This window comes from Bufo gargarizans, chromosome 2 (assembly GCF_014858855.1).
Source record: "Bufo gargarizans isolate SCDJY-AF-19 chromosome 2, ASM1485885v1, whole genome shotgun sequence".
Lineage (NCBI taxonomy): Eukaryota > Metazoa > Chordata > Amphibia > Anura > Bufonidae > Bufo > Bufo gargarizans.
In genome coordinates, this window is record NC_058081.1 from 168,265,790 (window position 1) to 168,280,862 (window position 15,073).

At 43.1% G+C, this 15,073-nt stretch overlaps 1 protein-coding gene across 4 annotated transcripts in view; it reads right to left on the reverse strand.

The window, feature by feature from the left end:
* Nucleotides 1–15,073, reverse strand: part of RAB27A (RAB27A, member RAS oncogene family) — an 81,981-nt gene that overhangs the window by 25,102 nt on the left and 41,806 nt on the right. For all 4 annotated transcript variants that reach the window (XM_044279673.1, XM_044279670.1, XM_044279672.1 and 1 more), the window contains exons 2-4: nt 12,722–12,894; nt 9,238–9,323; nt 6,286–6,389 (exon numbers count right to left, since the gene is read on the reverse strand). In XM_044279673.1, the coding sequence (XP_044135608.1) occupies nt 6,286–6,389; nt 9,238–9,323; nt 12,722–12,874 (343 nt within the window). In that variant the 5' untranslated portion in view covers nt 12,875–12,894. The remainder of the gene's footprint in view (nt 1–6,285; nt 6,390–9,237; nt 9,324–12,721; nt 12,895–15,073) is intronic.

Below are 15,073 nucleotides of genomic sequence, written 5' to 3' on the forward strand. Positions count from 1 at the left end.
TGGTCCCTAAAAATTGGGTTTTTGTAAATTTCTGAAAAATTTCAAGATTTGCTTCTAAACTTCTAAGCCTTGTAACATCCCCAAAAAATAAAATATCATTCCCAAAATAATTCAAACATGAAGTAGACATATGGGGAATGTTAAGTCATCACAATTTTTGGGGGTATTACTATGTATTACAGAAGTAGAGAAACTGAAACTTTGAAATTTGCTAATTTTTCAAAATTTTTGGTAAATTAGGTATTTTATTATGCAAAAAAATTTATTTTTTTGACTTTATTTTACCAGTGTCATGAAGTACAATATGTGACGAAAAAACAATCTCAGAATGGCCTGGATAAGTCAAAGCGTTTTAAAGTTATCAGCACTTAAAGTGACACTGGTCAGATTTGCAAAAAATGGCCTGGTCCTTAAGGTGAAAATGAGCCCGGTCCTTAAGGGGTTAAGGACTCGGGAAATAGGGCGTACCGGTACGTCCTCGGTCCTTACGGGGTTAAGGGGTTGAATAATTGTGTCAATGAAGAAATCACAAAAAAACATTTAATACTGTATTACAAAAACTATTGATGTAATTTTAGTTGCATTTGGTTCTTTAAAAAGTCCTTGTAAGATTTCATTCTGAACACAATTACAAATGTACATTAAATTCCCTAAAACCCTTTACAGCATTGGGGGTTGAATAATTTTGAACACAACTGTATTAACTACCCTCTATACCTGACACTGTTAAGGAGAAGGGAGCACATAAAGCATGGAAAAAGGGAAGACACAAAAAATCTAGCTTGGTGCTCTGCACTGTCCTGTCACACCGTGTCTGGCCACAAAGCCAAAGCATTAAAGTAGTCAAGCTATTCTGGTCTATTTATCACCAGTGACTATTAAAGGGGCTTTCAAACAACACTTGGACATGGATATCACTAGAGACTGATGGCCATGCCTGTGGCGAATCATCTGCCAGGAACAGGTGTTGGAAACCACAGGCTATGTATCTCAGTACCTTACCCAGCATACAAAATAAACATAAAATGCTGCAATGTCAAGTATGTAACATAATGATAAACTAGCGTGGGAGGAATGCCATGTTTTAGAAGACGTATTCCATGCACAGAAGCACCACAACCCATGTCAGGCCTCTGACTTGAACACACACAAATGAGGTGAAAGTTCTACTCTGTTTGTGCTGCTGTTTCCATAACTAATCTTCTGCTCTTGATCTTGGGTGGGAATCAAAACTCCCTCTAGACAGCTCAGTGTTTGCACAAGAGGAGGGTGTTCATAGGCATTTGCAAGAAGAAATGCCACAGGTCTGGTTAAGCTTCCCTTAACAAATAAGATATGCAGATAGCCTGCAAACCAAACAAGCATAAAGTTTCATATGGACAAGTAAATGGCTGACAGGGACACCTTTAGCAAATACAAAACATAAAATATATATATATATATATATATATATATATTTTATATCAAATTTTATAAAATATATATCATCAAGTAATTTCTTCTACTTTCTTTTGATCCTATATTTCATAGACTGCAATTGAAAAGAGTCTGTCAGCAGTCCTGACCCTGAAAAACTACTGACAGTGCTCCGGGGCACTGTGAAAGAGAACCTATTTTGTGCAAAGCAGTCCCATATGCTGAAGTGCTCTTGGCTATGTGCAGCGAGTTCCTCCACAAGCCTCATCCCTCTGAATGACTGCTGTGGCATCCATACTCAGAGCAGAGGTGAGGGGCTGTAAAGCCGCTCACTGTATACAGCCGAGACAACGTCAGAGCATGGGATTGCCTTCAGGGCACTTGCAGGAGCAGCACATCCTAGTTTAAAAATTATTTGCTACAATGCTGCGGGTCATAAAGCATCAGCAAATATATGTCTAAACAGCTATACACAACTCCTACCTAGAGCTGTCTGTAGTTTGTTTGGAGCTCAGTCACCAATCCACTCATACTGGGGGGGGACCAGTCCCGTTCTCATGATTGGTATGGGGTCCCTGCAGTCAGACACCCACCAGTCAAACAGTTATCCCTTATCTAGTGGTTTGGGGATAACTTGTTGTTTCTGGAATACCCCTATAAGAATAAGTCTCACACTCAATTGTTCACCAGCAGAGCCCAGTAAATTAACCCTGCAGGATGTCTACCTTGTTCACAATCGTGTAGAAAACCTACTGACTGAACATGGTGGGCAAACATATCTCCTATTTACTTTTACAGTTCACTTCTAGGTTTACGGTTCCTCTAAGGGTACTTTCACACTAGCGTTGTTAGAATCCGGTAAACAGGATGCAAACTGATATCCTTTTTTCCCCGATCCGTTAGACGGATCCAGTGAAATACCGGATCTGTCTCATCCGGAATAACGGATCCGGTATAATTTTTTTTTTTCCAAGATGAAAAGCAAAACCCGCTCCTCCTATGTCCCGGCGCATTCGCAGACCGGAACACTTGGTACCGGATCCAGCATTAATACATCTCTATGGAAATGAATGCCAGATCTGGCAAGTGCGGTATTGTTCTGGGATTTTGTCCGGTCAAATACCGTACAAGGGACAGAACGGAAGACATCCTGATGCATACTGAACGGATTGCTTTCCATTCAGAATGCATTAGGACAAAACTGATGCGTTTTTTTCCGGCATTGAGACCCTTTACCGGATTTCAATACCGGAAAAGAATAACACTAGTGTGAAAGTACCCCAAGGTAATTACCCAATACCTAATACCCATACATACTCATTAAAAGCATTTACCCCTTTAAATATTTGTACTCTGTAGCTGTTGGGGGGGTGGGGTGCAAAGAGGTGTTAGCCTCAGGGATTGTCCCCTATGAAGCAAGGGGCTTCTATGAACCCCACTGCACCGTTAAAAGAGTAGGAGAAGCTGAGAAGTAGAATATGTATTTTTTGGGGGAAAACGATTCAGTAAAACTTGTAATCTCTGCCTTTTCTAAGGGGTTGGCCACTTTCTAACTACTGCTGTCCAATGTGTTTGGGGCATTTACTAATATAGTCTTTCATAAGGTATGTCCCCTTGTTGGTCAAGTCTTTTGTGCTGTCCACTCTGAGGTCCTGTCCAGAAAATGGCTGCTAACGGAGGGTTATGTGACCAGGCAGATCACTCAGTCTCCTCCATTCAGATACATTGCACCTGCTATCTGCACTTCACTGCTGGAAGTTTAGTACAGGTACAGTGTGTTTGACTGGAGGAGAATGAGTGATCTTTCTGGTCACATGACCCTCCATCAGTGGCCATCTTATGGACAGCACAGAAGATTTGCCCAACAAAGGGACATAGCTTATGAAATATAGCAAAACTGCACATAACATCAACAAAGGCGATATTAGTAATTATTATTATTAATGCCATATAATCATCATACATACACATCGGTCACCAGTAGCCAAAAAGTGCCCAATGCCTTTAAGACTACCTCTGTGAGAAACTCACAGTACATGGGGGAGGTGTTACCAGTGACTGACAGCCATCTCTGTATACACACTTACACAAAGAATGCTATACATCACTGATAACACCTCCCTCGGGTACAGCCATCAGTGACTGACAGCTATCCCTGTATAGACACTTACACAGAGAATGTCATCAATTACTGATAACACCTCCCCCATGTACAGCTATCAGCGACTGACTGCTATCTATGTACAAACACACTAAGGGCCCGTATGGCCGATCGCATGGTTGCCGTGTCCGTATCGCAGACTGCATATGCAAAAGACTGGCAATGGCGGTCTGAATTTTACATCGTGGAAGTGGACTCATTGACTTGAATGGCTTTGTGATCGGCAAGATACAGCAAAAGATAGGACAGATTCCCTTTAACCCTTTCCCTGCAAAGGACGTATCTCTTCAGTAGCCAAGGATGTACTGACTGTTGAATCTCAGGCTATGTAACAGCTAGAGATGTGAGCCAGGTCTTGTTTTAAAGCTGACAAGTTCTGGGACTGTTGTGCTAGCAACAACCCAAGAAACAGCTGTTAGAAATAGATCCCAGTGAGAGCTGCATATACCGGCAATTCTCACTTCCAACCCGATTTCTAAAGGCTGTATCTCTGGCTCCTGGGCACCTAGTGCCTCAATCGCAGTCTTGTTTTATAGCTTAGATTGTCAGCTTTAAAACAATTCCTTCCTGGGAAAGCAGCCTGAGATATAATTAAGGTTAAAACCTTCCTTCGTCAAACAGCTAGGATCTCAGCCGAGAGGGGGGCCAGTAAGGTAGGTGCTAACAGGCAGCAGAGAGGAGAGAATTAGATCCTCTCCCTATATAACTGTGGATGTTATCAATCCCCCTTCCCCATCAGAGGGCTTACCTGCTCTCTTATTGTCACATATGGTAGTATTTTCCAGAAAAGGAGTGAGTAGATAAATGCTAACTCAACTGATCGCCCGTGCCCCCCCCCCCCCCATCCCCCATCTAATTAGGCTGTTTATTGACTCCATGAGCCAGACAGACACTTGGCACTGGCCAGACAAGATGAAGCTGGACATGAATGTCAACAGCCACTGCTACTGCAATCATCAGGCTGTCTGTTTACGGGAAATTTAGAGGTTTTGGGGTGGGCTTGCTTTTCAAGGAGTGTAATTGTTGCATTTTATAAGTTGTTACAGTTCTAGTGAACTTTTGAAGATATGCATGTAAATTTAGGCCTTAGGCTACTTTCACACTTGCGGCAGAGAGATAAGGCAAGCAGTTCCGTCGCCGGAACTGCCTGCCGGATCAGGAAAAATGTATGCTAACTGATGGCATTATTAAAACTGATCAGGATCCTGATCAGTCTTAAAAATGCCTGATCGGTCGAAAAAATGCATTGAAATGCCGGATCCGTCTTTCCAGTGTCATCCGGCAAAACGGATCCGGCATTTTTTTTTCACCTTTTTTTCAGTCTGCGCATGCGCAGACCGGAAGGACGGATCCGGCATTCCGGTATTCTGAATGCCGGATCCGGCACTAATACATTCCTATGGGAAAAAATGCCGGATCCGGCATTTAGGCAAGTATTCAGTTTTTTCGCCGGAGATAAAACCGTAGCATGCTGCGGTTTTCTCTTTTGCCTGATCTGTCAAAACGACTGAACTGAAGACATCCTGATGCAAACTGAACGGATTACTCTCCATTCAGAATGCATGGGGAAAAAACCGATCAGTTCTTTTCCGGTATAGAGCCCCTGTGACGGAACTCTATGCCGGAAAAGAAAAATGCAAGTGTGAAAGTACCCTTAGTATGTACAAACTTTTACCTTTAAGAAGTGCATATAACTTTCTGCTTGGTAATAATTTTACCAATATCAACTTGTATACAATTTTTATAAACAACTACACTTTGAAGCAAAATTGCATTAAGGTGTCTGGGCGTATACATGGGACGTGAGTGATGGGAGTGTGTATGCGGAGTGGCTTTTTGACATTGTGCCATGTGTCTACTTTCAGAAAATATAGAGGTTATTAGGCAGTACGATTTTTATTTTTATTTTTTTATATGGTTTTATTTTGTACTTGTCAAAACTGCAAAAACTGTCCTGGCTACCAGAGGTGCAAAATATCCAAACACTCCTGGCAGCAAAAGGGTAAAAGGAAGCCAGTCACCAAAAAATGTACTTAATTCCGGGACAATGCCTAATGGGGCTAGCTCAGCTGAATGTAATGCTACCTTTTGTTAGTGATCTGTTGCTTCGTTCTGGAGAAAAAGTAACATTCTCATTCAGATGTGAATTAAAAGTAAAGGCATGGAGGGCAGGTCCAAGACACTGTGTGCGTCCTTCGCCCCCTCCTTTATTGACAGGGCTGGGCGAGAGGACAATGCAAAAACCTTGCCCAGCCAATCAACGAGAGGGAGGGGCTGGCAGTAAAAGCAGAAGGAGCACACAGAGGCTTGGGCCCTCCCTCTATGCACTTTCCAGCGATTTGCATAGGGATTAAAAGTACTTTTTCTCCGGAATGAAGCAAGGGATCGCTGAGTAAAAGGCCCTGGTTTGTCTTCTAGTGGAAACGCTCAACATTTAACTTTGAATGTGCCTTGTATTTAATTTTGTAATGCAAAGTTGCATTTCTGAGTTTGCGCCTCTAACTATACCATATAGTACACACCGACTCTATGCCCACTTTTGTTAGCATGTAATAATATTGTATGCTGTAGGGACACCCCAGTGACAGTGTTCCTGCCGCGGACTAAGGAAAACTATTTTGACAAAAGCCCTACGCGGATACCACAGAGAAAAAAAAAAAAAAAAGAAAGTAATGCATATTGCTGGTACCAGTTCAAGGTGCACTTACTTATCCAGTTCCTGACATTCAGGAAGCTCTGTTCATTTGTCAGGTCGAAAAGTAAAAGGAATCCCATTGCATCCCTGAAGAAGGCGGTTGTGAGACTGCGAAACCTGGGGAAAAAAAAAAAAAGAAAAAGTTAAGTAAAGCGGCTGCAGCCCTTGGAGGCAAGTTTCCTCCTGTGCCAATTTCTCTCTCTCACCTACCTCTATCTGTTACGTCCTACAGTATGTAAAATGACCAGCATGTGCATGGATACAAGCACCAGTACCTAGCACGTATCAGGAATGGCAGCACGTTTTACCCTTTTGAGTGTTTCTATTATTTTAGATGACATAAAGGGCTTTTCATTGATAAGACACTGTCATCCCTATGAGGCCTCATTCACACGGCCATTGTTGCTGCGGACCGCAATGGACGGGCACCGACCATGTGCCCGCCTTCTGCGGACCCATCTACTTGAATGGGGTCCGCAAGCCGCACTGCAAAACAATATTGCATGCACTACTTTTTTGCTGTGTGGAGCCACGGACAGAAAACCCATGGAAGCACTCCGAAGTGCTTCCGTTCCGCACCGCACTTTCCGGATTGCTGACCCATTTAAGTGGATGGGTCCGCATCTGTGATGCGGTGCACAAACAGCCGTTGCCCGTATATTGTAGACTAGTTGTTTGTGGACCGCAATACAGGCCTGGCCGGCACGTGGTCGTGTGTATAAGCCCTTAAACTGTAGAGAACACCGAATAGTTCTTTATGGCCTTACAATGAATTTCCTGAGATTTATGATAACATTATTCGGGGGTGTACAACAAAATATATGAGAGTTATGTCAGAAGCTAAACCCAAGCAGGAAGAGAAACCAGACACTTTCTTCTCGTCCCAGAAGTTCAAAGGAAAGCCTATAGGTGAGGGTTCTGGACTGTCTGACAACTTTAAGGATGGCAAAGAAGAGCTCAGAGAGGAAGACAGACCCCGCATTGACCAGGTGATGGTAAGAAACAGCAGCAAGAAATCCAATATGGCTGACAACGATAGTGGGTATACAGCTACTTGTATGCCAGAGTAACTGAATGCCGAGCACAAAGAGCGCACGGCTAGAACCAGGATGGATGCATCACTTCCCTCATTTAGTCTGAATAACATCTGCTGTCTGAATAGAAGTAATGGCAATACAGACAATATATTACATAGAGCATCTTTGTCTACAATAAACGCATGACTTGTTACCACGTGAAATGTTTTCCGGGTTCTTTATGGTTTACTTCACAATTACCATTACAGCACACAGACATCATGACAGGTCTATTACAGAAGTCTATTTAATGTCCCACAGACTGACTGCTCATGACGCACAGTGACGTCACTTGTGGGTGGTGCAACGTCCTTAACCATCTGGATGCCACAGGCATCACCCTATATTGCAATCTACCATATAGATGTACTGTGGACAATTTTTGCGTGCAGTTCTCGTTTTTATGTACTTTCCTTAGGAGTTTTTCACTCAGAGAACGAATCCGGAAACTTCGTCACTCCAGCTGTAGTATAACTACGACTCCCAGCGTGCATATTTGCTTGGCTGTCCTCGGAACGCCCACATAAATTAAATGGAGCATGCTAAGAGTTTGGAGATTGCCGATTCCTGCTTTAGAGAATGGGTGGAGGGGGCTGTAGTAACCCATCACAACCACTACACCACGGACAGAGCCATTGCTTCTGAATCCACTACTCTGTTTCTGGACCTGGAAGATAGATGGGCAATATCTAAAACAGGGATCAGCAACCTGTGGCCCTCCAGCTGTTCTGAAACTACAACTCCCAGAATGCTTCATTTACTTCTTTCGGAGCTAAAATGAAAGCTGAACAAGTAGGAGCTGGGAGTTGAAGTTTTACAGCAGCTGGAGAGCCGAAGGGTGCTGACCCCCTCATCTAAAAGGGGTCTTTTACGGACCATCAGTGCCCTTGCGTTTGAAATCCCCCTTAAAGAGGTTTTACAGGATTGCAGAATCATGGCAGCTTTCTTCCTAAAACAAGGCCATACCTGTCCATTTGTGTGGTATTGCAGCTCTGGCGTGGGCCAGGAAGAGAGCATACCAAACAAAGAGACACGTGTTTAAACCACTGATATTCTTTCATGTCTGCCATGTGACATCCATATACCTCTGCAACGTGTTGTGTCTCTTGGATTTATATATCAGGAACAGAGCAGCCATGTTTTACTAATACTGTAAAACCCCTTTAAGGCCCTAGGTCTAAGATTACATTTGTGACCAAGATCTTTCTATTAACATAAATGGTGCACTATTCATCGGGCAGTCTAAATGAACCATTAGTGAAGTGGGTAATGATGGGGAAGGGACTGTTCCTTCCAGATAATTGCCTGCTCATCAGTGGCGGAGAAGAGCTGCATTTACAAGCAGGAATTACTTCCACTGTATGGGGATCAGAGATGGCTAATGCTCTTAATCTGATGCCCAGAAATGATTTAGTGTGCTGAATGAAAGATCATTTCACCCGATGAACAAGTGTTTACATGGGCCTATTATCGGGAACAGGCATTTGCAGTGACATTTGTTCCCGATAATCTGCCCGACAATTGGGCCGTGTAAACCCACCATTAGCTAGGTCATCGAATCATGGCTGACAGCAGATAAGCAGAGCTAGAAACTGGGGTTTTTGACAGCAGTTGCTGTCAGCACTAGACTGGCACATTATATGCCCACAACCATGGAGTCATTCATTCACAACAGTCTACAGCGTGGGCTACAGCATGCGGCACCCTGGCAGCTGTAGCTTTGCAATGGATGGAGATAGAGACCATTGGTGTATAATCTGGATCTCATTTACATGCTCTAGTACCCCATAATCTCAAATATCAATTAATCCATAACTGGAATATAATATAAATGTGGTGCAGCTACATAACATTTATGATGTGAATACAGAATGGTGCTATAAACCCACCTTTCCTGACCTGCCGTGTCCCATAACTGCAGGTGAACCCTCTGACCTCTGCCAGCAATTCCATCCGGACCGTTTGAACGATATACCTGAGAAAAGACAAGTAATAAAAAAAAGATAAAAACTTCAGGCGCTGGAGAATGCAAGCCAGTGATCACGCTCACGCTAAAGACGAGAAGCAACGGCCGGGCGATGGAACTCAACGGCGCATGCGCTGTCTGCAAAAAGAAGGCGGTGAGTGAGGGAGCCGGGATCGCGCTGTAACAGGCAGCGCACGGTGCATGTGCGAGAAGAGCGCAGTGCCGACATCACGGCAAGATGTCCATCACAATGTACAAAGGAGGGGTAAGGGGCGGGCTTATCGTGCCTTGAAGCAAGGAGGCCGATGCCCACTTGACTTCAAGCCTGACTTGGAGAAGGCCCCAACAGACATTAAAACAGCGATTTTAACAAATATGAGGAGACAGAATGAGGAAAGAAAATCATGATTAGCTACACAGGGGGGTACTTTAAGGTACTGTGGTTGGTTTAATATGTGTTTTCCAGGTGACAGGTTCCCTACATATTTCTGACCATATGGTCCTTAGTCATAGCTTGGTCATTGCTATGGTCGGAAATGCATAAGCAAGCTACAAACGGAGGGCTCTTAAATTTGCCTGGAATAAAGGCAAGTTCTGAACGGAAGGCCGTTTCATATGGTGACAGGGTGGCACATGGCCAAATTCTGCTGCACTTATATTGCAATTCTGACAACACTAATCAGCTATTAGAAAGGCAGGAGTCCCCAGTCCATGCTTTACTGTAAAGCTATGTACACATCACATACATGATGTCTGTTGCGTGTACACTGGGAAACTCCTGATATACATGCTACATGTCTCCATATGGATATATTAGCCTGGAGGAGGCCAGAAGACTGTCCATTAGGCCCCGGTCATACACAACAGCAGATAATAGTGTAGCAGACCGCGGTATACCATACAACAGCACCCACTGAAAGATGTACATATTTAACACATGCATTTTTTCTAACAGAACACTATAGGTGATGGATGCTGCTGTACGGTGTGTGAGGGGCATTCCTTTAACCTAGCCGTCATGGCACATGTATGTTTAACAGCGGGCATAAACATGATGTGAACATACCGTAAGGATGTAGTGACATACATACTAGTGGCCTGTCCTTCTAAGGACCACCTTTAAAACAGCAGTCTGACACCAGGAAGACTCCTTAAAGGGGAATTTCAGCTTTTTATATGTTGATCAGAATATCTAAAAGCTGGAATGCTCCTTTAACTTGGGACGTCTAAGTTAATTCGTCAACTGGTTTATTTTTGTTAGATGTCCCAAGTTAAAGGGGTATTCCAGCCTTTAGAAAGTCGTTGTGAATCTACCCTTAGGGAGCCATGATATAGGTCATTTTAGACCACTCCGTCTGCTGGATTATGCGACACGGGGCCCTCTTGGAAATGTCGGGAATGACTGCAGGGAGGACTGGGAATCTAAGTGCAGAGCAGCCTCATCACTGCTGCTTTTCGCACAGCCTCTTTAAAAGGAGCTGTAACTATTTCTGCTGTGAGAAAGATCTGGTTTCTTTCCTTGAAAAAAAAAGGGATATCTGCAGGCTAAAGAGGAAATGAGTAAAAAGAAGGGGCACTAGCACATGCTGGGGTTACAGGGAAGAATGTTACAGATCAGGAAAAACCTGCAGCGCGGAGGTGACATTACAGACCAATCTGCTTACGAGGTTACTAGGTGTTTTACTGGGAATAAATGAACGGGCTCCTACCATGCGAGCCAGGAACAACAAGAAATTCTGGGGATTTTAATTAAAGTGGTTATCCCATGATTGGTGTTAAAAAATGAAAATCATACTTAATCTAGAACTTAGCAACCTCTTTCTAAGGGTCCATTCAGACGTCCGTAGAACGGGTCCGAATCCATTCCGCAAAGTTGTGGAACGAATCCAGACCCATTCATTCTCTATGGAGTCCCCGATCTTCCGGTCCGTGGATCTGCAAAACACGGACTGGGGGTTTTACGTTCTGCATTTTGCGGACCGCACATCGCCGGCACTTAATAGAAAATGCCTAATCTTGTCCGCAATAACGGACAAGAATAGAACATGTTCTATATTTTTCGGGATCGGAATTGCGGACCCGGAAGTGCGGATCCGCAATTCCTGATCCGGGCAGCACATCGTACTGCCCCATAGAAATGAATGGGTCTGCAATTCCGTTCCGCAAAATGCGGAACGAAGTTGCGGACGTGTGAATGGACCCTTAGGCTTGTCATGGTGTACTGGAATTGGTTTTAATATCAGTAGTCATGTAGACACACACATTATACTAATTTGACTGTGTTATGATTATGGTTATCATATACAATTAAGGCACCCATACATAAAAGAGGAATTTGGCTGAACCTGCCAGTGCTGCTGTGACCGGACGACTAATGCAACTTTTATGTTTGGGGTTGTGCCTAATCTTCACTACCAAATGAAAAGGGGAAAAAGGGAACAGTATATACAATACTATTGCTCTTAGAGAAGACAAGCCTCCACCCGATGTATGGCAGCAGCTCATTCCATTGCGTCCACCGAGAACGCCAGCATGCTCGGCCGAGCCGAGCGTGTATGTATGTAGGGAATTCAGAAAGAACTATTAACTAGACGAGCATTCGCCAACAGCTACATAAGGTGTAGGGCACTTTTAAACTAATTGGGGGAATTTATCGTGAAGGGAATATTTTAAGTCAATTTTGCTCAAGTCTGCTTTGGAGTACTTTATGCCACATTTATCAAATGTCTCATGTTGCTTGAGAAATTTATCTTATGCTTAAACCTAACACTTGTCTAGAAAAAGCTACTCCAGTTTCCCGGCTTCATCCTCCTACTGGAGTGAGCTTTCGACTTTTTAAAAAGAGTCTCAATTAGGGATGAGCGAATCGACTTCGGATGAAACATAAAAGCATAAAACTTAGTTCCAATACTGTATGGAGTGAGCACTCCGTACAGTATTCGAATGTATTTGCGCCGATGAGCCGAAGGTATTATTTCAAGAAGTCTCGCGAGACTTCGGGTTATAACTTCAGAAATTGATTTCTACTGTAAAAAAAACATTTCCCGAACTCTGGTTCAGTTCCAAGGTACCACTTGGAATAATAACGTTGGCTCATTGGAAATACATTCTAATACGATTCGCTCATCCCATAGTCTCAATGATACATCTGGAGTGAAACTCAATAACATAGCTAACCATGCCCACTTTTCCACCAACATGTCAAAACTGGAGTGAGTGATATAAAACTGAAAAAAAAGTCTCAAAAGACCTATTTTACAACTTTTTGAAGCCAGAATTCTGGAGTGAAGGCATCGTACATAAAGGGCAATTGTTTATGGGACTACAGCACACCAATAAAGACCACAAACGCCTAGATGTTCTATGAAATACCATATTGAACCAAGAGGAAAATCTAAACTTCTTACCACTCTCTTTTCCCGGAAGTCTATGCCTACTGTTGTGATGAACTTAGAATTGAATTTCCCATCTGTATATTGGTAGAGAAAGCTAGTTTTTCCTACACCGGAGTCTCCCAATGCTAAAAACTTGATGAGGTAGTCATAGTCTCCATCAAACATTGTGAAGCTTGGTTAGTGACCTGCAAAATGTTAAAACACAGACACTATGAGCATGAAATTGATTATTTTCACCACCTCGACATTAACAATGGAAACGTCTGGAATATCATTGAAGGGTTGTCCAAGATTTTGATATTGATGACCTCAGGATGGACCATGAACATCAGATTGGCCTGATTCTGGCACCTAGAAAATTAGCAGTTCCCGAGTAGATGTGGCATGGGAGCTACACAGCTCCATCCATTGTGAGGCAGAAGGAGCTCGTAACTAGAGTGCAGCCCCTATGCACTTCAATGGCAGCAGAGCCGCAGTAACCAGCTGCTGCCACTACATGATGGATGGTGCTGTGTAGTTCTGGTGCAGGGCCACGGTAGGTCAGCTGATTGACAGGGGTGCAAGATACTGATGGCGTATCCTGATGGTAGTTCAGGAATAACAAAATCCTGGACAGCCCCTTAAAATGCACTCTATTTATTCACATAGCAATGTGCATTTAAAATGTTAAAATATCCGTTCTCACACGTCGTAATTTTGTAAAACTGTACCAACGCAGATCCTGAAAAGATCATGACAACAGGGCAACGTGTGAAAAAAAAAAAAAAAAAGATAATGAAGATTCTTTCATAATAAACTTGTGCGCCCTGCATACATGAGAAGTATGTCGGCACATAGATAGGAAGATTGCAGTTTTGCGTCCTACCATCTCATGCATAACCACATTTGTGTAATCTTAAAACAAGAAGTGCTGAAAACTATTGCTGTGCAATTTCCTCAAGCTTGTTCTGATCCTTCGCCCTCCCCACCTGAACAGCACCGGGCACTGCCCATCATACAAGTCAGGAAGTGGTAAGACCGTGCTTGTTCATTGCTGAAGATGCAGAAAGGGTCAAATGGGAAAAACAGACACTTACATCATATACATTTCTAGGATATATCTCTTTATCTCAACATGAAAGGCACAAAATGAAGTGCAATAATTATTGATGCAATACTTGTATATGTGCTCAGAACAGGAACAAATCTATGGGGAAGAGACCATATGAGATTGTGGCCTGTTACATATAGATTACACCCATCTAAAGATGAAAAGGTACATACTCTACAAAGGATCCAACCTGATTAAAAGGGATCTCCTGCTTCTTCGTCTTATAAATCCAGTACAACATTACTAAAAGACCAAAATTAAGCATCTAGGGGCAGATTTATCAAAGCTTTTATTCCCCAAAAAGTTACACACCATTTTCACGGTATAATATACAACTGCGTGTGCTTTGTGCCACTTTTCAAAAGTGTCATTCTTTGGGTGGGTTCACATCACGTTTTGTGCCTCCGTTTGACGTGCACGCAGGATCCAAAAACGGATGGGAAAAACGTGATGCAAACCCAGCCTTACCCACATGCAGTGGATATTTTAAAATATAAGATTACAAAAGTGTATAATGGACAAATCCTATTCTATTTAGCAAGATGGAGTCTAGACTAGCAAGTAGAACAGACTTGAGCACACACCCGAGACAGCTTGATGTCCTCACGATGCAGAAGGTCAGGAGACATCAGCACTAAACACAGAGAGGTACCAAGTACCAAGGTTCCCATTTTTATACTGGAGTCTAAAAGCAGTTTTATAAATAACAAATGGGCCTCGTTCACATTTCTGTATATTTTGACGTCCGCCCATGTGTTATCCATAAAGAGGTCTGTGGAGGATCTGTGTTTGGTCCGTTTGCGTTTGTTTTTTTGCCCTTCATGTGTCATCCATATTCCACGGACACTGCTAGGCTGAAAATGTATTTCCAGATAATCCCCTATCAGTGAAAAACGGACCACACTCTGATGCCATCCGTGCTGTGGCAGTGATTTCTCATGGATCTAGACTTCAATGGGTGTATTCGGTCCGCATCATGGCCCAAAGTAGTGCAAGTCTCCTTGATTTTTCTGTCTGCAGATGAGGCGCAGGCTTATTTAATATCCAAGTCATGTCTCAAGGCTTATTTTAAGAGCTGAACATTAACTTATAGGATAGCTGCCTTACATCTGGTGGCATTAGAGGCAGAGCTGGTTAAGAGCTCATTTGCATCCCTTCCCTCCCAGAATTCCAGAGGAGCATGTATGGCCTATAAAAGTCTCCTCACACCGATTAAGGTGCTCTCTCCCCAAGGAGAGTTAGTTCCCCCTTACCCGGACACAGGCCTCTTTACA